This window comes from Anoplopoma fimbria, chromosome 6, assembly GCF_027596085.1.
Source record: "Anoplopoma fimbria isolate UVic2021 breed Golden Eagle Sablefish chromosome 6, Afim_UVic_2022, whole genome shotgun sequence".
In the NCBI taxonomy this organism is placed as follows: Eukaryota; Metazoa; Chordata; class Actinopteri; order Perciformes; family Anoplopomatidae; genus Anoplopoma; species Anoplopoma fimbria.
Window position 1 is genome coordinate 20,194,710 of NC_072454.1, and position 22,780 is coordinate 20,217,489.

The 22,780-nt window shown below is 41.2% G+C and overlaps 2 protein-coding genes across 2 annotated transcripts; both read left to right on the top strand.

Moving 5' to 3' along the window:
- Positions 1–474: 474 nt before the first annotated feature.
- Positions 475–10,806, top strand: ctu2 (cytosolic thiouridylase subunit 2 homolog (S. pombe)). Its single transcript, XM_054600175.1, has 16 exons — positions 475–800; positions 1,544–1,618; positions 2,325–2,403; positions 2,498–2,557; positions 3,339–3,399; positions 3,511–3,620; positions 4,544–4,785; positions 5,056–5,191; positions 5,334–5,465; positions 6,775–6,866; positions 7,106–7,203; positions 7,643–7,741; positions 8,356–8,464; positions 9,162–9,228; positions 9,416–9,474; positions 10,109–10,806. Exons 1-16 carry the CDS (start codon positions 745–747, stop codon positions 10,167–10,169), a joined length of 1,536 nt encoding a protein of 511 aa, XP_054456150.1. The 5' UTR covers positions 475–744; the 3' UTR covers positions 10,170–10,806.
- A 746-nt stretch (positions 10,807–11,552) lies between these two features.
- LOC129092437 (E3 ubiquitin-protein ligase RNF166) lies at positions 11,553–21,878 on the top strand. Its single transcript, XM_054600390.1, has 6 exons — positions 11,553–11,971; positions 16,115–16,271; positions 16,556–16,668; positions 17,634–17,748; positions 18,947–19,054; positions 19,744–21,878. The coding sequence occupies exons 1-6, from the start codon at positions 11,799–11,801 to the stop codon at positions 19,807–19,809; spliced, it is 732 nt and encodes a 243-aa protein (XP_054456365.1). The 5' UTR covers positions 11,553–11,798; the 3' UTR covers positions 19,810–21,878.
- Positions 21,879–22,780: the final 902 nt, after the last annotated feature.

A 22,780-nucleotide genomic window follows, 5' to 3' on the forward strand; every position in this document is an offset into this window, starting at 1 on the left:
GATTTACTCATCAAACATTTCATTTTGTCATTTAAACTGTTTTGACAAAACAAGTAAAAAATATTATTTGAATCTACCTCTTTGTGAGGAAAGCCTGGAAGACCTTCAAATCAGGGACTAAAAAGTATAAACTAACCACAATTGTACATAATATTGTTTGACGTCATGGTGACGTAATTTGTTGCAGCACAGTGCTGTCCCATTTGTATTTACACCATTTAAAGCCCTTAATTTCTCTCAACCAAAGGCCTCTGTTCGGGGTGTAAGGCCTTATGGGGGATATTGGGGTTGGGCCCTAGACTCCGTGAATACTGGCTGTACAAACATCTTCAGCTGTATGTGGAGAAAAGTTGGTGTTCAACATCACTGTTTGTAATCTTGAATTGTCAATCCTGACCGCTCCATTCCAGCAGGTGGCGGCAACGCGCCCAAAACATAAAAAAGATTTTCTACGTCATCAAAATGAGCCATGATTTACACACGAGACAGCGGCGCACTGCTGTAACATAAATAAAGTTAGCAGAGTGACTATTTAACGGCATTAAAGCGTTAAATATGTCTATGTTCTCTATCTGAACGCTGCTTAAAGGAGCTAGTGGGTCCTGCTGTTAGTGGACAGACCTGACTCTTCTATTAGCTCAAAGTTAGACGCAGGTTTTTGGTTCTGCTCAACTCAAAGCTGTCTCTGGATTCAGTAGTAACTAACGTCCGACCGCTGTTCGAGCCCGTTCAGCCGTCGTAACGATGTGCCAGGTGGAGGAAGACTACCACGAGCCGCTGCAGCGCGCGGAGGTGCCCAGGTAGGTAATCGCATCAGTGTGTGTGTGTGTGTGTGTGTACATTCTGTGCTACATTGTAAATAGTGCTGGCTTGTTGCCAGTGACTGCCATCTTTAAGTCAGTCCCAGTTGGTGCTTCATCTCATGTCATCACATTCCAAAGAGTCGTAGGGGAGCACGTGCTGCCAATATGGCTGTTTTGTTCCGTCTGTTTACCAACGAATGTATGACCAACGAGTGACATTTGACATTGCTGAAGTTCCCCTGAAAATGAAACCATTCATTGAGTCTTCCTATCCTTCCCACTATCCCCTTCAAACATTGTGTTCCATCAGCCAATCTGATCCAGAAACAGTCACTTTCACTCGATCGCCAACATGTTGAAACTGTGGGAATCTTTTTTTAGTATAGTATCAAGAGATGCTCACAGCAGCTTTATCTTCTATGACACCCAGTGTCCTGAAGGGGCAGAGCTCCGGTATCACAACTGCATGGCATCATTTCACCATCCTGAAGTCAATGTCATCTGTCATACATTTTCTAATGTTCTCTTGTTACTTTGTTGTCATCTATAAACATCATTTGCAGAAGGTGGATAGGAAATAAACGATTGTATTTTCATTGAAATAATTGGTTGGTGGTTTAAATTCCACAGTATAGTTAGACTAGATGTTGGCAGTGTATGACTGCACATAATAGTGTCAGAAAGTAAAGAAAGAGTGTTGTTTTTTAATTTAAGATGTGTGTTGTTCCTCCGTTTATTAGTGTTTCCAAGAAATGTGTGAAATGCAAAGAGGCGACTGCAGCCGTGGTCATCCGAGCAGGAGATACGTTCTGCAGGTGAGACACCGTTCACTGCCATCTACCGTACAACCACTAGATGAGGTTATTCATGGTGGGAGAACACCATAAGAAAGTCACTGCAAGCCGCCCAAAGCATTGAGCATCAATATATCTAGAGATGGTCTGTGATAAAAGCACCATTCAAATTATTCAGATGGCATTAATAGACAATGTAGATAATCCTTGTGAAAATGGTAGTAGTCTTACTAGAGTTGCGTTTTATTATAAACAGACTTATAATGTGTTATAATCTGCTTCTAGCACTGTATAGTTGCAGTTATAGAAACTCAAATATTCATAATGATTTGGATCAATATTCCTATTACATTATGAAGCATTTTATAAAGACTCTGTTGAGCTGTATGTGGGAGGGGATTCAGCTGTGTCAGCAGAATCCACACAGACTGGAAGTCATCTCTGAAAGTAGAGATGATGGACAAGCTGATGCTGGGCTCACATGAGAGAACCACAATCCAAGAAAACACTTCAGATTCAAATTCTGTAAAGTGTCAGATAAAACACTAACTACAAAGAATTCAGTGTGGTTACTTTAATACAGCTTTTATTATTTTATGACTCATTTAATTACTAAGCACTGCATAGTATCTTCATTACTCAAAATATGAGGTAATCATATATATATATATGTTGTTGGAGCTGGGGGCGTGGCTTTGCTCACATTGTTGTCATGTCTCTGTGTTAGGGGCTGTTTCAAGGAATACTTCATCCATAAGTTCAGAGCCATGCTGGGTAAAAACCGAGTCATTTTCCCTGGAGAGAAGGTAAGCTCTGTGCTTCCTGTTCACAGAAAAAAAACAAAAAACATATTTATTTATTTTTATTATTATTATTTATATTTGACTTGTCCTGTTCTAGGTGCTGGTGGCTGTATCTGGAGGTCCTTCTTCCTGCTCAATGCTCAGTCAAGTCCAGGAGGTAAACTTTGACTTTCAGTCAACTGTTTCCACAAACGAAACACAACCAAAGCTTCTTTTAAACGACTGCTACTCTCATCTAGAGCTGTGAATCTTCACCGGCCTCACGATTCCATTACGAAAATCACCTGTCAACAATTCTCAATGCGTCTCAATTTAAAGCATTCTCAGTTTTCGATTCGACTGTGTTTAACAAACATTCATGATTCTTACACGTTTTGTTCAGTAAGATAATCTTCCCAAATTAACACCACCTTTTATGATTTTTGGATTGTAAAGTAAAAAGCTAACGCTTTAAAGGTCCTACACCATGGTCCCATGATTTCACGTCTCCACCACTAAACTAAAGAAGGACTAGTGTTCTAGTGAAGATGTTTAGTTGTCTCGTTCAGAAACTTTCTTGTAGACAACTTAAAGCTTCTAAACTCACGAGAGGGGCATTTAGTGACATATTTTATATCGGAGAACAAAACGTTCAAATATCTTCAGCTTGTGTTAAACACAGACCTTATTTCAGACACTTAACCATAAACACATTGACTTTCAGATGAGGGAACAGGATGTGGAAAAATGCAGACTCATTCCTGCAGCACTCTATGTGAATAAATGGATGATTTTCACTAATTTATTAATAACTACCTACATCCTGGCCCCGTTCTCCTAACCTTCAATGAATTAAATGTTTTTCAGAATCCCCCTGTATATTCCTTATCTATAGAGATTCTGTTTTGTCTCTGTTTTGATGTTTCCAATCCAACTGAAAAACTTTTCTTCCTCCCCAGGGTTTGAATCAGAATGCTCACAAGAAGCTGAGATTCTTACCTGGCATCGTCTTCATTGACGGTAAATGAGACAGTGACTGCTGTCACTTACCATTGAGTGTATTACATTCATGTATGTCATTCTGAGATGACTCGGCCAGTGATTTACCGTGTGTGTGTTGTTTCCCTGCAGAGGGTGGTGCTGTAGGTCAGTCTGTGGAGGACAGACGGAGGACGGCAGCTGAGCTGCAGGCTGTGTTCAAAGCTACTGGTTTCCCCTTCCTCATGGTGCCTCTGGAACAGGTCAGCGTGGCCTGCTAGGGCTGCATCCACACTACTACATTTTGAAATGTAGTAATTCCCAAATTACATTTTGAAACGCGTATCTTTTACTACGTTTACGCCTCGCGTCTATACTACTCTGGAGTTTTAAACACCAAAAAATAGAAGGGGTTTAGAAACCTTACAGATGCCGGGGTTGACTCGTAGTGTGGAAGGGCAGGAACCTAGACCTTTTGAAAACTATGATGTAGACACCTGCGTTTACTTCCTGATTGGGTCTTAGCAGCCATGGCGTGAAGGAAACAAAAAAAAGCAGCTGTTATTGGAGCGATTAGCAAGCGGCGTGTCCAGCGGCGTTATCAGCGGCGTTATCAGTCCTACAGAGCGGAAGTCTGAAGTCAAGGTTTACCACTTTGGGGAGGGTGATGGACACAAAACCAAGGACTATCCTTTTTTAATCTATGGTTATTTGGTGTCTGCACAACGATTGTGAAGTCCACAAAGAAACTGTAAAAGAACAAAAGCATTAATGCTCTCCAGTCTGACAGGGACTTCAGCCAACCGGCAGAGACAACAAGGAAACCGAAGAAACAAGTGAGAGAGTGTGCGAGTGTTGACCAAATTTATTTAAACCCTTAATCTTGTAAACTTTGATTTGTAAGTGTTCATTATAAAGTCAATTTGATGTGAGTGTAATAGAGATAGAGCAGGACCTGCAACCTCGACAAAATTGTCTGAGTATATAGACGAAGATCTAAAGTATCAAGCATGACCTTTTATTATTAAAGAGTACTATAATACTCACAGTTAACACCTGTGCTGCTTTTAGCTAAAAGTCTTAACGGCAGTCTGATTAGGTTGAACCTGTAACCCTTCACTACACTGCCAAAAAGCCTACAAAGGATCAAATGTGTTATTGAACGAGTCCTCCAACCTCCTCTCAGGTCCTGGACCTTCCCAGTTCAGTCGTGGCGACGGCCCCGTCGCCTTCTGAGCCATCAGCCGGCGCCTACAAAGCAGCGGTGGGAAACTTCATTCAGAGTGACGGCACAGGCAGTCCGACACCACGGGAACATGAGGAAACCGCTCTACCTGACGTTCAGGAGTCCCGCACGCATTTACTGCAGCAGCTGATTGGCTCTGCTAAGACGCAGACGGCCAGAGAAGACCTGCTCAACACGTTAAGGTCAGATTCATTCTACAGTAGCTGACTCCCCTCTGTCTTCATGCCGCTTTAGTAATTAGTTTTAAAGTTCATCTGGAATAATAACACTGACTCTCTTTCATTTTTGTTCTTACTCAACTTAATTTCCCAAATGGTTTGTTCTTCCAACGGTGCTTGTATTTGCCCCTTCCTGAAATAAAACCAATGTTGGTTACAAACGAGAGGGCCAAGGGATGATTCAAACTCAAACTTGCGTTGACAATCTGTCATTTTGGTGTGTTCTCCTCACAGGCAGCATCTGCTGGTGCACACGGCTCGCACTGAAGGCTACAGTAAAGTGATGTTGGGGGACAACTGCACCAGACTGGCCGTCAAACTGCTCACCAGCATATCACTGGGCAGAGGAGCCCAGCTGGCTCAGGACACGGTGCGTAGGCGATGATAGATGGCGAGCCTTCTAATCCAGAGGGTTGTGTTTCCCCTAAGCTGCTTTCTTCTACTGTTTCCAGTTATATAAGATGTGAAATCTGACTCAAAAGTATTGTATTCATGTGTGTTTGTGTTAACAGGGCTTCTCAGACTCCAGGTATGGGGACATCATATTAGTGAGGCCAATGAGGGACTACTCGGCTAAAGAAATAGCTTACTACAACCGCATGTTCGCCGTGCCCTCTGTTTTCATACCAGGCCTGGACACTAAGGTAAGATGGAGCAGCAGCAGCAGTAGTTTTGACAGCAACACACTGCAGAGGCAACCAGACAGGGATGTCACAATGACACAAGATTATGATTTCGATACGAAACCTGGGTCCCCTCTCACAGTGTGGACTGCCGCTCCGGAAACGGAGGCGCTAGGGTTTCAATTTATGTCAGATATGTTGGTCTGATAACCAGTAATTCCATCAAATTCAGTGCCCCATAGCGCTATTTTCAAGCTACTGTAGCTGTCATATCTCAGCCCGTGGCCCAATTTTTCAAATTGATGCAGTGGGTGGACTTTAGTTTAGGAAGTTACACTTTTTGTGTTACAGAAATGGGAGATTGTCGTGACTGCTTAAAAGTGACCAGGGTGCCATCAGATTAATGTAAAGGGCCGCATGTCTGTAGACCTAAAAGCCAGAGTAAATCCCAAGGTGAACTGGCTAACTCTCTAAGGGCCTGTGCCCACATAGAAAGCTCATAGAGAGCTCTCCGCCTTTTTGTGCGGCTCTGAGCGCTTCAAGTTGAAGATCTCTGAAGCTTTGGTGATGTCACTGTAATAAACGGAGCAGTAGCCAGTTTTGTCTGTCTATCCTAAGCTTATATTTGGGACACACACGATCATAACAACCCGAAAAGCCCATTAAGTAGCAGATCGGCCGGGCTGACACTAAATGTTCCTGGTTCCTTGGTGCTTATTTTGAAAGTAAGACAAAAAGATGGTAGCCCAAATAGATAATACAATGCACAGGAGTGACACTAGTCTAGCATACCACGGTGGTTAGAGTGGTGACATCTTGCCAAGATACTTTTGTCATAGAAACATTAGAAAAAAGCGCCTGCCAGAAGAAGGTGCTATGTGGACACAGGCCCTAACTCTGCTCATCTTTCTGTAGCTGTAGCTGCCTGATCTCTATCAACAGATTCCGCTTATGAAAACAGAATTCTGTAGGCAACAGGACAAGATCTTGTTATCTGAAGTGTTCTGGCTTCCCCTCTGTGGTCTGAGTATTATTGGCCAATCACAATCGAGTAGGTTGACCGGCACATGGATGAGAATCTTGGCTATCTGCCGGATAAAGCAGACCTCCTGAAATATAGCCCCTTGACCCAAGAGGCTGATCTGTAGTCACACAGATAGCCGATGGGTTCAGAGATCCAAGGCTGCCTCAAATCTTCACATTTGCTCCCATCTTGATATTTTGAAACTTTGCACTGAACAATTGTTTTTTTTTTTTTTAAAAATATGGAAATGTTGGTGTTTGGCTTGTCCAACTGGTGCATACAGTGTGTTTGTGTCCATTCCCACAGACAACAGACAAGTCCAGCATCCAGCGTTTGACAGAGAGCTTCGTCACCAAACTGCAGGCAGACTTCCCCTCTACTGTCAGCACCATCTACAGGTCAGCACAGAACCACAACCATCACGTACATGAGCATAGAGTCTGCAGGAAGTACTCAATGTGAGGGCTTTGGTACATTATCATGGGATAATGGATGGGGACATTTTGTAAACGGTACATTCCACCGCCTGCTTTTTCAAATGATTAGCAAGATACAATTTATCCAGCGTTTTCCACAAACACACAAACCAGCTGTGGAAGTCCCCATGAGGTCATTAAAACTGCTGTGTCTGCTGTAGGACCAGTGAGAAGCTGCAGACAGCATGTAGGAGCTCCTCCACAGCCGACCCCTGTGACAGATGTCTGCTCTGTATGTGCGCCCTGGACACGGCTGGTGGTGAGTGTTGCATCGAACGGTTAGCTTATAGACTGGTACAAAAGGGAGTTGAGTTTACTGTATTACACAATGTTATAAGTACAGTGACTGTGAACAAAAACACCGCTATCTATAAGCCCCTGAGGGGAAAACAGGGGGAACTGGTTTTGGATGCGTTCTGGGATAAAAATAAAACGGTGCACTGTTTATCTTTGGTGTTGCGATCTCTTTAGTCACAGTTTAGCTTAGTTTATACTCGTAATAGTGAAGCCGGCGCAAGGCACACGTGCCAGAAAATGGCGTTATTACGGCCGGCACATGGACAACAATAGGATTTCCCTCTTGAAGTATACAGCAGGTATAAGCATTTTGTACCCCACATGACAGAAGATATTAACGACATTTTCCTTCTTCCTCTTTGCCTTTTGTCCACCTCCTTTTATTATTGTTATTTTTTTAGAGAATGCTTCAGCCTTCAAGGCCACGCTGATCTCAGAGCAGCTCTCCCAGACTAAATCTCCAGGAGAAACCAGTGCTGTAATCCCAAGACAAAACTCAGGTACAGTATACTGGCAGTCAATGCATACACATTACCTCCACTCATGTCTGCGAGATTTCTTGCAGGATGTTGAGAGATCAGAAAGATGAGCATTAAAGCTTGGGCCTGTCAGAAAATAAATGTTATACCAGGAGGAAACCTCCAGTTCTGAAAAGGGAAGCCGATGTGGAAGTGTCTTAAACCTGCATTCTCTCTACTGACCATCAGGGGGCGACTCCTCTGGTTGTATAGAAGTCTATGAGAAAATGACTCTACTTCTCTCTTGATTTATTCCCTCAGTAAACATTGTAAACATGAGTTTATGGTCTCAATCTCTAGTTTCAAGTCTTCTTCAATACAGCATGATGTTCATTTAGTAAATTATGGTCTATTTAGAGTCAAATAGACCATAAAGCAGAGTATGCTTTAGGGCAGGCTTACTGTGATTGACAGGTCACTACAGTCTATGGTTTAGACCCAATGGCACAGCTAAAACTTTGGTTTTGTGGCACCAGCCAGAAACATCAGGTCACATGACAAACCTGCCTTTGGAACCCTGCAGTACCGTAAAAGTCAACAGCTGAGTTTACATATTTCTTAGGCATTAAATCAGTTTTCCTGTGTTTTCATGAAAGCTCCGACCGAGCCAGAATCAACTGCTGCCACTGGACAGTGCTGCTCCTCTGGTGGAGGAGAGGATTGTGGGAAAGCAGCAAGCGGTGAAAGCTGCTGTTCATCTGCCAAGTAAGTGTTCAGGGATTTATTGATCTAATCTAATTATGGATCACACGGACACTTAAAAGGAACCTGTAGAGCTATTTCTCATTCTATATAGTTCTGATATGAGTCGCCAATTGTTTGAGGTATCAGCTGTAGAGATGTCTGCCTTCTCTCCAATATAATGTGACTAGATGGCACTCGCTTTGTGTTGCCCAAAGCTCCCAAGAAATACATTTGAAAAACAGTAACGTTTCTTTTTTTAATAAAAAAAAAAGTTGTCCTTAAACATGCAAAGGGTTACAACAAGCAAATTCCAAACTTCCTAAACCGCATTTTGAGGTTGTCTGTCTTTATTCACGACATTAAAGGCTAAGAAGTCTTGTAAGGACAACAGTTAGAGAACTCACCTCTGCATGTTGTATGATCAGGTGGTCTTCATTGGTTATTGATCAGGACCACTGGGCTCTGGACCTCTGGGTCTGCTAACATCAGCACGCTAACATGCTGAGGTTTAGCGGTTATCATTTTCACAGCGTTCACCATCTTAGTTTAGCATGCTAGCAATTAGCAGTAAACATAAAGTAGCCAGCGAACAGTGTAGGGTTGTCCAATGATTAATGTATGTACTTCATCTACTTCTTTACACAAAAAGAAAGGGTTGTTATTAATGTGTTGTAAGTGGCCCATGAGCTAAAACCAGTTTGACCTCCATGTGTTACAGGTCACCAGACAGCCCCGACCTGAGGAGCCTGTTGTGTTACAGCTGTCAGCTGACCATCAAAGACATGGTGAGTGTAGGAACACACTCAATGGAATAGATTTAAAAATACAATTTAAACGTTGTTTTTGTAGAAGAATAAACAGCTTTGTGTCCTATATTACGGTGTCAAATAAGCAGCATTTAATTTGTTTTAGTGCTTCTGACATCCTGTCCTCCGGGGCGTGTCCCTCTTTCTTTATCTGTTGTCCTCCTAGTCATCGATGGAAAGTCTCCCCCACTACATCCTGTCTGAGGCTCACAGGAGGCAGAGGAGGTGAGGAGATTCGATCACATCTACTTTACATTAAGTTGGACACACTCTGTACCATGTGAGTCCGTGTCTGACCCGTTCTCTGAGCTGCACGACTCGCTTTAGAGTCCAAATTTCTGCTTGGTGAGGATGTAGCGTTCATGGCATTATTGTGAACTGTACTGTTGACATGACAGACCTCTGCCAGCGAGCACACCTCTACCTGCCTCTAAGCTTTCAAACATATCTTTATTGACAATTGTCAATAGCCAGAAGGGTGCGCATGAGCTGATCAGCCATTTAGTTGTCTGTTTAATTTCTCAGGTCGCTGCTCAACGATCAGTCCGTTCAGTGTGAGCACAAAAATCAAGAGCTTTGTCTCATGATTTACTGGTTCAGTGTGAGTTGGAAATAAAGAACATTTCTAAAAGTGAACGGTGTCGGCCCAGCTTTACTGCTGATCAGTAATGAAACATTTATTCTAATGCATTTCTCAGACCTTCCCATGTCATGTCAGCCTAGAATCAATTCGTAGTCTCCATGTGCCAAACAAACTGTTGTGCTGGATAAACCACATTTAACATAATCACAAATTTATACATGGGAAATAAGACAGTAGAGAAATACCACAGTACATCTGTTGTGTTGTGTCCTGCAGGTCTCACATGAGAGAGGAGATTAGTGAGTTCCTGCTGGATGAAGGTGACGAAGGCGATTAGAAGAAATGAAGCTACAACAGTCCTCTCTGAAGAAAAGTACAACACAACTATACTCAATTCAACCTGCAGCTGGTGGAGGCCTGGGAGATATCAATGCTTAACAAATATATTGATCTATATGTCCTGTAGGCCGCATTTCTTCTAAGATGGCCTATTTCAAATAAACACTCAATCTGGTGAATTGAAACCCAGCACACATTCTATTAGATTATTTACTGTTACTGCATTCCAGAAACCAAACATAATAAAGTTTCTATTTTACTGCTTTCCATGCAGTCCTCCACATTTGTTCATTCATTCATTCATTCATTTTTGCTCTGGAGCAGGTTAGGTGTTCAGCTCAAGTCACCATGGCGATATATCGTGGTAAGAAATCAACCTCAGGTTTCAACCCTGAAGTTACCTCGCTAACCCCATATCCTACTTCGTAGTACAGGCCTCAGGTCTAAAGATGAGGGCAGTCACAGATCTCCCGGTACTGGATTCTTCTGAAGTCTTATCTAATTTTAGATAAAACAAAGGGATGCTTCAATAATTGTAATTCAGTAATGTCGTTATCTGAAATGGACGTTGTTTTAAATTTTGAATTGTCACCCGTCTTTGAATTTTGTGTTTTCCTTAACATTAATAAACACATTTCCACCAAAACATCCTCAGAATGCAGGGAATGAAGTGTCTTGACGTTCAACATAATATCATCAAATAAAAGAGGAAAAAAAGTGGACCTCACTCATTTCCAAACCATTGCCAGGCCCTGGCTGCAAATCCCCCAACTTCATGGAAGAGCATTACTAAATGACTGTTAAAGCACTTAATATATTCCATGTTTAGGGAGAAACCAAGGAAGACAAAAACAGACGAAAGGGGGGCGTTATATATTTGAATACATACATCATTTGTTATGTCTATTTGGTCTTGAATGAAAGTTTTTACTTTACCAACATTACATGACTCATACACGTTTATCCCAACTGTTTTTTATATATATATATTTTATATATATATATATATATATATATATATATATATTCTATATTCGTCATAAACCGGGGTTAATGTTTCTTATTAAGCACTTTTGGCCCGGTTCGCTTAACGTACACCTCTGAACTGGCCTCTGGGATTTGCAGTTTTTAAGAGACTATGAAAGCTGTGAGTCAAGGAAAGTTAGGACTTCAGCCTCCACAAAGCAAAGCGCGCGGAGGGGTCTGTGATGTAGCCTCTCGTGTTGTTCGCGAGCGTTCACTGGCTGTTCTCTCCAAAAGCGCTAATCTGACAACCAAGTGGATGCAGTGAAACGCGTCCTCCATGACTATATGGATCTCCGTTTCCTATCCAGGTCATCCCCGCCGCACAGTGCTAACGCTCACCAACGGGCACTGCTCCTGATGTTTACCTCTCCGGCGTGTCTCCTCCAGCTATGGAAAAGTAATGCTTCGGTTTATTGACGATGTGTTTTATGATTAGCAGATAGGCAAAGCCGCTATGTTCGTACCGCAGACATCCAAAGTGCTGCACGTCTAATGCACTAGCTAACGTCAGGTTAGATAGTTAGAGGCACAGCTTTCTCTGGTCGTCGACACTAAGCGGGTATCCTCTCCTCTCCTCTCCTCTCCTCTCCTCTCCTGCTCCATGATGGCGATGTTTCGGAGCTTTGTCTCGGCGAGCACCCAGCTCCGTCAGCAGCCCGGCAGCGGCTCGGGCTCGTTGACAGCGCCGGCCGAGGGCGTCGAGAGCCAGTTCTCATGTCCCATCTGCCTGGAGGTCTACCATAAACCCGTGGGCATCGCCAGCTGCGCTCACACGTAAAGTAGCCACTTCTTGTTTGGATGCGTGTTATTGTGTGTGTGTGTGTGTGTGTGTGTGTGTGTGTGTGTGTGTGTGTGTGTGTGTGTGTGTGTGTGTGTGTGTGTGTGTGTGTGTGTGTGTGGACGTGTACAGTAACGGTGCGTTACGGTGATGCACAGCTTTGTTTACACGGAGCAGACAGATTGGTTTTTAATATCGTGTTAATGCTGTTTGGCAATTTAAAATATTGAACATATCTGACAGCAGCCTCTCCAGACTATGATTCTGTCAAACACATCTGACTGCCTCCGTCCTTCACTGAGGAAAACAAAGAGTTTGAGTGACAGCTTCTCAAATGTTCCCATGGTTTGTTTTTTAATTCTTTGTGAATTGTCATTTTTTGCACTTTGTTATTGTTGGTCGGACTGGAGAACAATTTTGAAGATTTCATTTTAGGGTCTGGTACCTTTGTGATGGAAATGTTCTACATTGGACATTCAATAAACTGATGAATTGATAAATAATTGTTTAGCGTTTAAGCGCGATTATTATTATTATTATTATTATTATTATTATTATTATTATTATTATTAAAGGACGGATCCATTATTTATTTCATATGATTCTATAGTCTCTAGTGGTTTTCCTTATGTATTCAAATCCAAACATAAACATTTTGGTTTGAAGTACATATGTTTCAACATCAAAATTATTTTTTCCCAAGCCCTTCTAAAAAATGTTTCCAACGTGACCATTCTGCTTTATTTATATCTCCATATCTCCATATCCATAGTCAGTGTATAGAATACGTTTGCTCAGATGGTGGTCCGCATGTTCCCAGTTTGGAGAAGCAGACAGGACTTTAGAAACAGGAGTTTAAAAAACAGCGTCCCATTTCATGGTTCCTCTATCATATTGGATGATGTGTCGTTATTCTTTTTTATACACATTTTATACACTTGTATGTTTTTTTTTAGCTTTACATAATCACTTGTGTATAGAGTCATGTATTGGATTTTTTCCACATTTGTTTATTTTCATTCCTTCTGACAATAATCTTTCAGCACTGTTTCTTTATAAGTGCAGCAACCACTGCAGCTTTCTTGGACTGATTTATAGTTGAGAAATTGAAATTTCATTATTTATGATTCTGTGTGTTAAAACCGTGGCAGATGATAAATATCAGTCAATTATTTGTTTGGCTTGTTCAGAAGAAAATATAATTATTGATACACAAATGTGACTGTTATTCTTTGCATGTATTGTTATAATGAAACAAACATAACCTATGTTCCTGTGTACAGTGGGAGCCCTGTTTCCAGTTGTTATGTCACAAAAGACTACAGATAGTGAGCTGAAATACAACTTGTACAGCATTTCTTACCAAGTTACATATAAGAAAAATCAACGTAAAACACAGCTTAACCTATAAATACCAGTGCAATAATTCATTATTTTATTACAACCAACTCAAAATAGACAGGTCTCAAAACATTGTGTTATGACCTGGGTATGAGAGAGACAGCTGAAATGTATTTGTTTGCTTATGCTCTGGCAGGTTGCAGGAGTTAAGTGTAAGGTCCAGTGTGTAGCATTTAGGGGGATCTAATGGCAGGAAGTGAATATGATATGCAGAAGTGTGTTTTCTTTATTGTTTAATCACCTGAAAATAAGAATTGTTGTGTGTTTGTTGCCTTAGAATATACCATTTATATCTACATTAGGGAGCCGGTCCTCTTCAGGGAGCTGGTCGCCATGTTTCTACGGTAGCCTAGAACAGACAAACCAAACACTGGCTATAGATGCTGCCAAAACCTACACACTGGACCTTAAATCCACCAACCTCTGCAGAGACCTGAGCTCAACTCCTCGTGGTGGTTACCTAAGGCTTGGTATTGTGTTCAAGTGAACGCTAGTGGGACACTCTTCACTGATAGGTGACATCATGGAGGGAGCAGCCTCCGGTTCTGCAGAGTGAAGCCAATGCGAAGTGTCTTAAAACTTGCGTTCTCTCTACTGACCATCAGGGGGCGACTCCTCTGGTTGTATAGAAGTCTATGAGAAAATGATCCTACTTCTCTCTTGATTTATTCCCTCAGTAAACATTGTAAACATGAGTTTATGGTCTCAATCTCTAGTTTCATGTCTTCTTCAATACAGCATGATGTTCATTTAGTAAATGATGGTCAATTTAGAGTCAAACAGACCATAAAGCACAGTATGCTTTAGGGCGGGCTTACTGTGATTGACAGGTCACTACCCCTACTATAGTCGTATATGGAGTCTCTATGACACTCCTCCGCATTCCAAATATGATAACTTCTGTTCATTGGTCTCAAAAAGCCAAGATGGCAAAGGCCGTAATCCAAATGCCAACGTCAAAATTGACAAACTCTAATCTTCAAGACGTCAGTCCACAAACCAATGGATGACATCACGATTTCTATGTCCACTTCTTATAAACAGTCTATTATTGGGTCTGCAGCCCTCCACAGATCTCCCTCGGGATGACTGCAGTGCACAGGGAAAAAACACGGCCACAATTCTGCCACAAAGGAAATTAACTAAAGCTGTCAGTTATAGCACAGATTAAAAAAAAAAAAGAGCTTTAAAGCTCCTGTAATTGTTCTTGTATTCTAATGTGCTCATATATGAAGATTTATACCTGAATTATTGGTTTCTGAGGAGTAAACAGGCAGCGAAAGACCAAACTAATCATATGCAGTGAAGTAGCTGGTGGGATAGAGACGGTATTTGCTCTAACCATCAAAGGCTTCTGATAAACTAGAGAGGAGTATTTGTAATCTTCTCAAACTGGAGCTGGAGAAAAGAACAAAGAGAAGACCACACCTCAGGCCGCCTCAGTTCTATTTCTAGTTAAAGGAAGAATGCAGCTATTTTTACTCCTCTGCTGCTGATGGGATGGATTAAACGTGCCGGATGGATGAATGCTTGCTTCTTCCAGGCCCATAGATACACACACATCTGTACAGGGAAACAGACTCACCTGTGTGTTAAAGATGTCTCACTCCCAGTGTCTTCAGTTAAAGCTTTCATCTGCAAAATTCATGTCTGTGCCTAGAACACTCCGTTTCATTCACAACCCAAACGTTACTTACAGTGACACAGGTTCTGTGTGTTGTACCGTGTATTGAAAAAATGACTTCACCATTTTGGATGATTCAGTATGGTGTTAATATATATTTTGATTGTTTTGTAACAAAGTTCCTTTTATGTGCTATTAAATAAAAGAAGAGCTATAGTCCAGTGTTGTCTCTGATTTCTTGAATGAAGAATCTGGAATATTGTAGATTTGTAATTTTACAGCTTTGTAAAATTCTAGCATTAAATCATAATTCAACTGTAAGAAAGTCAATAAAAATGATGGTAACTTATTAACAAAACAAAACATATGCGAATGACAGCTTCTCAAGTGTGATTTAGTTTTTTAATTTCTTTGTAAATTGAATGTCTCAGCATTTTATTATTGTTGGTCAGACTGGAAAAGCAATTTGAAGACTTCAGTTTACGCTCTGATATCTTTATGATGGAAATTTTTCCTTTAGCATTCAATAAACTGATACATGAATGGATAAATAATGGTTAGTTTTGTAGCGCTATTATTATAATAATGGGTCCATTATCTATTTATGTTTTCATTCTGTAGTTTCTAGTGGTGTTCCTTATGTATTCAAATCCAAACCTTCAAATTTAAGTCAAAATATATATGTTTCTACATCAAAATGCTATCTTCACCGGCACTTCTAAAAAAGTTTTCAAACCAAATCAGATTCAGAATCAGTTTATTGACAACTACTGTACACAAAAGAGGATTGGCTTGGTGGGGATTGGTGCATAACAATAAATACAGTGCAGTAGTATGAGACATAATATGAAAATAGAAAATATGGAACTTAAAAATGTAAATATGGTAAACAAATACAGTAGATTAAATATAAGTAGGTTATTAAAGTGGCAAGTGTATATTAATAGAGAAGAGTTGTGTAACAGTAAGAAATTACCCTAGGGATGTCAGTGACCTTACATAGGTTTCTACATGATATAACACAAGTTTCCTATATATATATGTATATATATATATATATATTGAGTGAAAACTTAACCCTTCCTCCCCTGCTGTCTGTCCTCTGCTGTTCCAGGTTCTGTGGGGAGTGTCTACAGCCATGTCTTCAGGTGACCTCGCCCCTCTGCCCACTCTGTCGCGTGCCCTTTGACCCCAAGAAAGTGGAGCGCTCCTCCAGCGTGGAGAAGCAGCTGGCCTCCTACAAAGCACCCTGCAGGGGCTGTAACAAGAAGGTAGATACTGAACATTCACTACTCATGTTAGGAACTCAAAGGAGCAACTCTCCATCATGAGTGTATGTAATTATATCATCATATTGTGGCATCACTTTGCATGTAAGCCATATATTTCAGTTCATGATAGTTATGTATGTGTGTTGGACAGAAAAGCTGGTCCGTTAGATCCTCAAAGACGGCAACAAGTAACACTAATGAGTCTGTTGTGCCAAAATGAACAATGTTGTCTTTGCATTATTGTTATTGATCTACAATCCTCGTGTGTTTGTGTGTGTTCTCAGGTGGCTCTGTTGAAGATGAGGTCCCACATCGCTTCCTGTTCTAAAGTACAGGAGCAGATAGCTAACTGTCCTAAATTTGTCCCCGTGGTGCCCACCTCCCAACCTATACCAAGGTACGCACACTCCATGCTCAGCAGCCTCAATCCCAAAAATGCAGTCTCCATGCAAAAACTATGTGCGTTCAACATTTTAAGCCACAGTGTAAAGCCTAGACAATTGAGAACAACCAAAATCTCGTTTTGTGCAGCCAACATCTACAGCTCACATGATTCCCATCCATAGGGGCATCATCACAGTCCTCTCGAGGGCTGCAGGGACTAGTCCTAAAACCTGGGAATGACTCAGCATTGTTGCCCTTCTGGTTCTGTCCCCACAATGTTTTTCTGGTTAAAGGCTGGTAGACATAATCTCCAGACATCTTAACGTTTTGTTTTAATAAATAAAAAAGTAAATGTGTGTTAATATATGTGTGTGCGTGTGTGTGCTTCATAACTAGTGACTCTCGAGTCTAAATTTGTCCACTGGTCATCAGGCCGTTTCAGACTCATGTTAGCTTTTTACTTCTGGTGATTACATTTACACAAAAATCATAAAAGTGGGGTTTTATGAAGATCATCTTGCTAAACAAACCGTGTAAGTATCATAAACTTGAACCAGTGGAATGCTAACTTCCGGGTCGGCCTACAGAAATATGTCATCCCTACAACACTCTATATGAGTGGCAAGTCGTTGTATTTCAACAAAATGATTATTGTTTGTTCTTGGTTAAAATGACATATTCGGAAGCTCAGTGCAGGAGTAGATACCAGATGTCTCACTATAACTCTATAACCTATGCTGTCTACAGCTAGAACAGACTTGATGCAACCCATTCCATATACTTTCTGACTCATCCACCACCTGCAAATCATAAAATATTTGATATATTCTAATTATACACACAGTGTGCATTGTGGGTCATTTAGAGGCCAGCACCTGTAAAATGCCTAGAAACAGTTAAAAGGATTGAAGTAGCATGTACAAGCCTGTGATAATCCAGGTCTCCTGTCTCTACATGCATTTCTCTCTGTGTATGCAGCAATATTCCAAACCGGTCAACGTTTGCGTGTCCATTCTGTGGAGCCAGAAACCTGGACCAGCAGGAGCTGGTGAAGCACTGTATGGACAACCACCGTAATGACCCTAATAGAGTGGTAAGAGACTGGATCACATGTCTGGACTAACTCACACAAGAAGTGATTCAGTCCGACTGTGACACAAACACTATTCCCTGCATGAATCTTTTTAATAAACCCATGAACCATTAGAGCTTCTCAGGAACTTTAACATTATAATCTAATGTTATTAAACAACAATAAATAATATGTGGCTGACTTCCCACTTATCTAAGAAAAGAGGGCTACCCTGGTGGCGTCTGGTTGAATGTGCTGACCACCAATTCTAGTCTGGCCAAGGAACTTTGTTTAGGGCCCCATGATTTCCACGATGTAGAAAACATGGATGGAATTTAATAATTAAATTAGAATCAACTTTGCCAATTCGACCCTAACAACAAAATTTAGAGCAGAGCAATATCCAAAACTATTGCTGTAGAAACACTCTCTTTGATGAAGAATAGTGCAGTGTGGTGTTACATCAAAATCATTGATATTTATTGAATTTTGAATATTTACTTGTTGAATTGTTGAAATTTCATCCTACACACGATTAGACACTCTTTCCAAGGACCAAATCTGGTTAAATCGTCAAACACAGAATTCAGAGAAATTCAAACGGAAAACCTGAAATTTGAAAAAAACGATATGGATCCATAAGGTGCCGTACCTAATGAGGCCCACATGGTAAAATGGTAAATGGACTGTACTTGTATAGCGCTTTTCTAGTCTTCCAACCACTCAAAGCGCTTTTACATTACTAATCATTCACCCAATCACACCCATTCATACACTGATGACAGGAGCTACCATGCAAGGTGCCACCTGACCATCAGGACCCTAACTAACATTCATACACATACATACACCGCAGGAACAGCCTGCGGGAGCAATTTGGGGTTAAGTGTCTTGCCCAAGGACACATCGACATGGACTGCCGGAGCCAGGGATCGAACTGCCGATCCTCTGATTGGGGGACGACCCTGCTCCCCACTGAGCCACAGCTGCCCACATGGCAGACACAGCTATGATGGTGTTGTTTTTATCCTTCAACAGCAGTAAACCCTGCTGTTTGGTTCTGTTCAGTGTCTGATACTCATGCTCGTGTTGGTCTTTTGAGTTCTGGCAGTGAAGGACTTAAACCAAGCTGTGTGTGTGTGTGTGTGTGTGTGTGTGTGTGTGTGTGTGTGTGTGTGTGTGTGTGTGTGTGTGTGTGTGTGTGTGTGTGTGTCTCCAGGTATGTCCAGTGTGTTCCGCCATGCCGTGGGGAGACCCCAGCTATAAGAGCTCCAACTTCCTCCAGCATCTTCTCCACAGACACAAGTTCTCTTATGACACCTTTGTTGTAAGTCCAGTGCTGATGTTTGGCCGTCTTGGTTTGGATTTATTTTATGACTATGATAGAGTCAGCCAAAGCCCTTTATAATCAACCCGGCAACTTCCAATAAACCATTCAAACAACCCTTGGAGCGCTATCCAAACTATCGCGGATCATAAGACAGAGAGCGACTAACTAACTGACCAAAGGACAGCCTCATGTCTAACGTTATGGTTCCTGCCTGCATTAGTCCATTTCTCCCAGTTGACACTTTCACTATAAATGTAACTCAGTATATTTTGTTTAACTGATATGAATTTAAGTAACAATTCTTCTGAAAGACCACTTTCCACTTTGACTTTATTGTCAAGATCTGAGTTAATATAACTGTGTACTTGCAAATATCTGAAATTTCATTTTTTAATTTCCAAACTGAGAGAAGGATTTTATTACTCTTCCATTATCCAGTCCTGTTTGAGAGAGAGAGGCAGAGAAGAGAGCTCCATCATAAAGGTCTTTAATGTGTTGGGCTTAAGTAAAAAGTGTTCACATGGTTTATGTGTACATGTAGTCCCATAAAACTACATTTATTTCATACAACCAAATATAGATTTCCCAGGGATCAGCCTGGTCGGATACTGTCTGTTTGTATTAGACTAGAGCTGCATTGCGTGGTTTGCAGTCACTAACGCTGTTGTTTTTTTGTGTTTTGTCAGGACTACAGCATCGATGAAGAAGCAGCACTGCAGGCGGCTCTGGCACTGTCTCTGGCTGAAAACTGACGGCAGTCCCACTACAACCATCCCGTCACCAATAGCAACAACTCTACCGTGACGGCCGTCCCCTCGTCCCTCTGCACCGCTGCTGTTACTCCAGAAGGTATCAACTGAACAACAGAAGCACCTGACCCAGCCAGGTTCACGTCACAAAGATGTCCAAACCAGCTTTGGATTTGGTGATAAACTTACTTCCTTTTATTATTATTTTTTTCCTGGTGTAGCAGGACAGCCAGTTTGTTACGCTGCAAAAAGAAAGCAGTTTGGATTTTCGTCTTCCCTGCTTGTTTGATTTCATGCTTTGAAGACAAAAACATCCGGTGGGCTTGGAATGGATCCAGTGACTGTAACAGGTCAGGCTACAGTAAAAAAAACACCAACCGCTCACAGCTTCAGTTCACCTGACAGCTGCCGTCTGGACCACCACAGCATGAGGGGCCACCTCCAGGGAAACATGACTTGTGTGTGAGCGGGAATAGCCTGAAGCCTGTTGACTCTAAAACCCTCATCAGTCACTGGCTACAAAGAAATGAATGCTGGTAGTCACTTTAAGTAACTTATTGTGTAGGTAGGTCTGCGGTGAACAAGTTTGAATGGGCAAATTCACTTTCTTTGATAAGTTAATGGTAGCTGTAACTAGCACGCAAGAGCTAATAAGGACGTTTTTTGTAAAGATAAACAGAAAAAATTAAAAGAAAGTATAGAATACAATGAATCACTCGCCAATGTTTTCATCTCCACTTCTGGATCTAACCACTCCAGAGTTGATGTGTCGTATTTTGCACTTCCTCGACAAAACAGAATCATATGAATTTAAAACGCAGGCTTTTGACCATATACACAACCGAAGAGTTCATCCCGTTGCCCAGCTCTGTAGGAAGGTCAAGATGAGTTGTCCACTGAGCTGCTTGAAGTCTGGTAGTTTGGTAACACCTGCAATGGTACTGGCCATGATGTCTCCTAACGGTCGTGGTCAGTAGGTGAGATGTTAGGACCCCCTCAGGAGATCGTGCTGGAGAGGCTCAACTTCAACAGAAGGGTCTAGCTGCAGAGCACCAGGCTCGGGCCCACATCCTCCTACGGACCCTTTGGCCCCCGAGCTTGGAGAAGGCAGTGATGTCTGAATCGGGATATGATAGCACACGTTGATTAGATTGAATGATCAACACGTCCTCCACCAATAACACCAAGGTAAACAATAAACCCTAAGTACTGTGATAAGTGCACAGATTGTAAAGCCCTCTGAGGCAAAATTGTGATTTGTGATTTTGGGCTAAACTAAATAAATCGAATTGAATTAGATAGAACTTTAGCTTAATATTGCTAATGTAGCGTTAAGCAGCAGTTAACTTGAATTAACCTTATGACTATATGAATATTAACGTTAGCCAGCCATGCTAAGGTTGTTAGCAAACTAGCATTAAAGTTTGCTGAAATGATTAGCGTTACATAAAGGTTTTGCTTTTTTCCCCCTGTTGTTGTGCTAACGTTAACTTCAGTTTGTTGGTAGCTAGCTAAACTTAAATAGTTAGTACAATGTATTTGCTGTTTAACGTGACATTACCTGACTTTATAAGTTGTAGTGATATTGAAATATTTAGGTTGCAGTGTTTAGCTAGGTGTTGTTGGTGGGGGTCGTCTGGCGTGGGCGTGCTACGATGTATTAAATACATGCTCAGTAGGCTTCTTTATTTATTAACGATAAGCGTTAATTCACTGAGCAACATCGTGTCATTTAAACCTTTATTGATAAGGACATGTCATAAACGTGTAATTCCACCTTAACACGAACAATATGCCACGTTCTATCATGGGTCTGTGTTGGAGATGGAGGTGGGTCCCTGCGCCGGAGGTCCCTGAGCCTGGAGCTCTGCAGTGGGAAGCTATCGGAATTCAGTGTAACATTAGTCCTCCCATCATCTGGCCTTCTAGTTTCACTGCGGTAACCTGTTTGTGCTGCTCCGACATCCTCCATTATTTAAAGAGACTCTGGACAGGACACACAGAGTGACAGCTGTCCCTCTAAGATATTGATAAAAATGTCATAAAAAGAGTGTTGATAAAAAGGAGAAAGTCATGAGGGATATATATATATATATATATACTCACAGAAAGATCTTAGCAGTACTTTGAAATATTATACATCGGTAATCACTGTTCATTTACTAAACCCTACCATATACAGTATGAATAGGAATATATTATGCAGGATTTTGAATTCCTATAAACTAGAGATTTTATATTTCAATTTATTTTATCTTGTTCTGTTTTATTGTTATTTTGTATGCACACAAAAATGGAATTTGTTAAATAAACCACTTCAGAAACCAAAATCTGTATCTTTCTGATGATGGACTGAAATGACAGCTGGAAGTACGAGTTTGTCTTATTGGTGAACTGATCTCTTAACCAGCTGTGACGGCTGGTGGAGGAGTAACCCACCCAGCTCACTGTTTTTAATGAGCTCCACCTTTTTCAATCCTGTGACTGCCAGCTGAGACATCACTGCACCACACCACTGTGAAACTAAAGGCCTCTGACTCTCTGCTGTCTGCCTCACATGCTTGCTCTTTTCTTCTCTTTGGTAGAGTGGGACATCCTTCAATGTGGACTCTTCACATGCATCTTTTAACAAGAGCCTGAGTTAGAGTAGGGGAAGTGTCAATAAGTTAACACAATGAGGTTTTATTCAGTATTTACCTGACTATGATAAAGGGCTGGAATCTGCTGTAAGGTCTGAATTACTTCTTAAATATATGTGTTCATTTTTAATCTAACGGGGAAAAACACGGGCCAACTGGAGATAAAAAATATAGTTGAAGATTTATGAACAATTAATTGAACCAAAGATAAGACACGATTGTTAGCTCACAATCTGAACCAGTAATAATGTGTTTGGTCATTTAAAGGTTCAAATACACAGGATGTTATATATCTATAAAGATCTACAAATGTAGTTAAGTTTAACACAACACTT

What these genes read in the sequence shown, in the direction of transcription:
- ctu2 (XM_054600175.1), top strand. Translation starts at nt 745, where the DNA reads ATGTGCCAGGTGGAGGAAGACTACCACGAGCCGCTGCAGCGCGCGGAG. An exon ending in CCCAGCTGGCTCAGGACACG is followed by an intron (nt 5,192 to 5,333) that starts GTGCGTAGGCGA and finishes TTGTGTTAACAG; the next exon opens with GGCTTCTCAGACTCCAGGTA. An exon ending in AGCTGACCATCAAAGACATG is followed by an intron (nt 9,229 to 9,415) that starts GTGAGTGTAGGA and finishes TTGTCCTCCTAG; the next exon opens with TCATCGATGGAAAGTCTCCC.
- LOC129092437 (XM_054600390.1), top strand. Translation starts at nt 11,799, where the DNA reads ATGATGGCGATGTTTCGGAGCTTTGTCTCGGCGAGCACCCAGCTCCGT. An exon ending in ATCGCCAGCTGCGCTCACAC is followed by an intron (nt 11,972 to 16,114) that starts GTAAAGTAGCCA and finishes CTGCTGTTCCAG; the next exon opens with GTTCTGTGGGGAGTGTCTAC. An exon ending in GTAATGACCCTAATAGAGTG is followed by an intron (nt 17,749 to 18,946) that starts GTAAGAGACTGG and finishes GTGTGTCTCCAG; the next exon opens with GTATGTCCAGTGTGTTCCGC.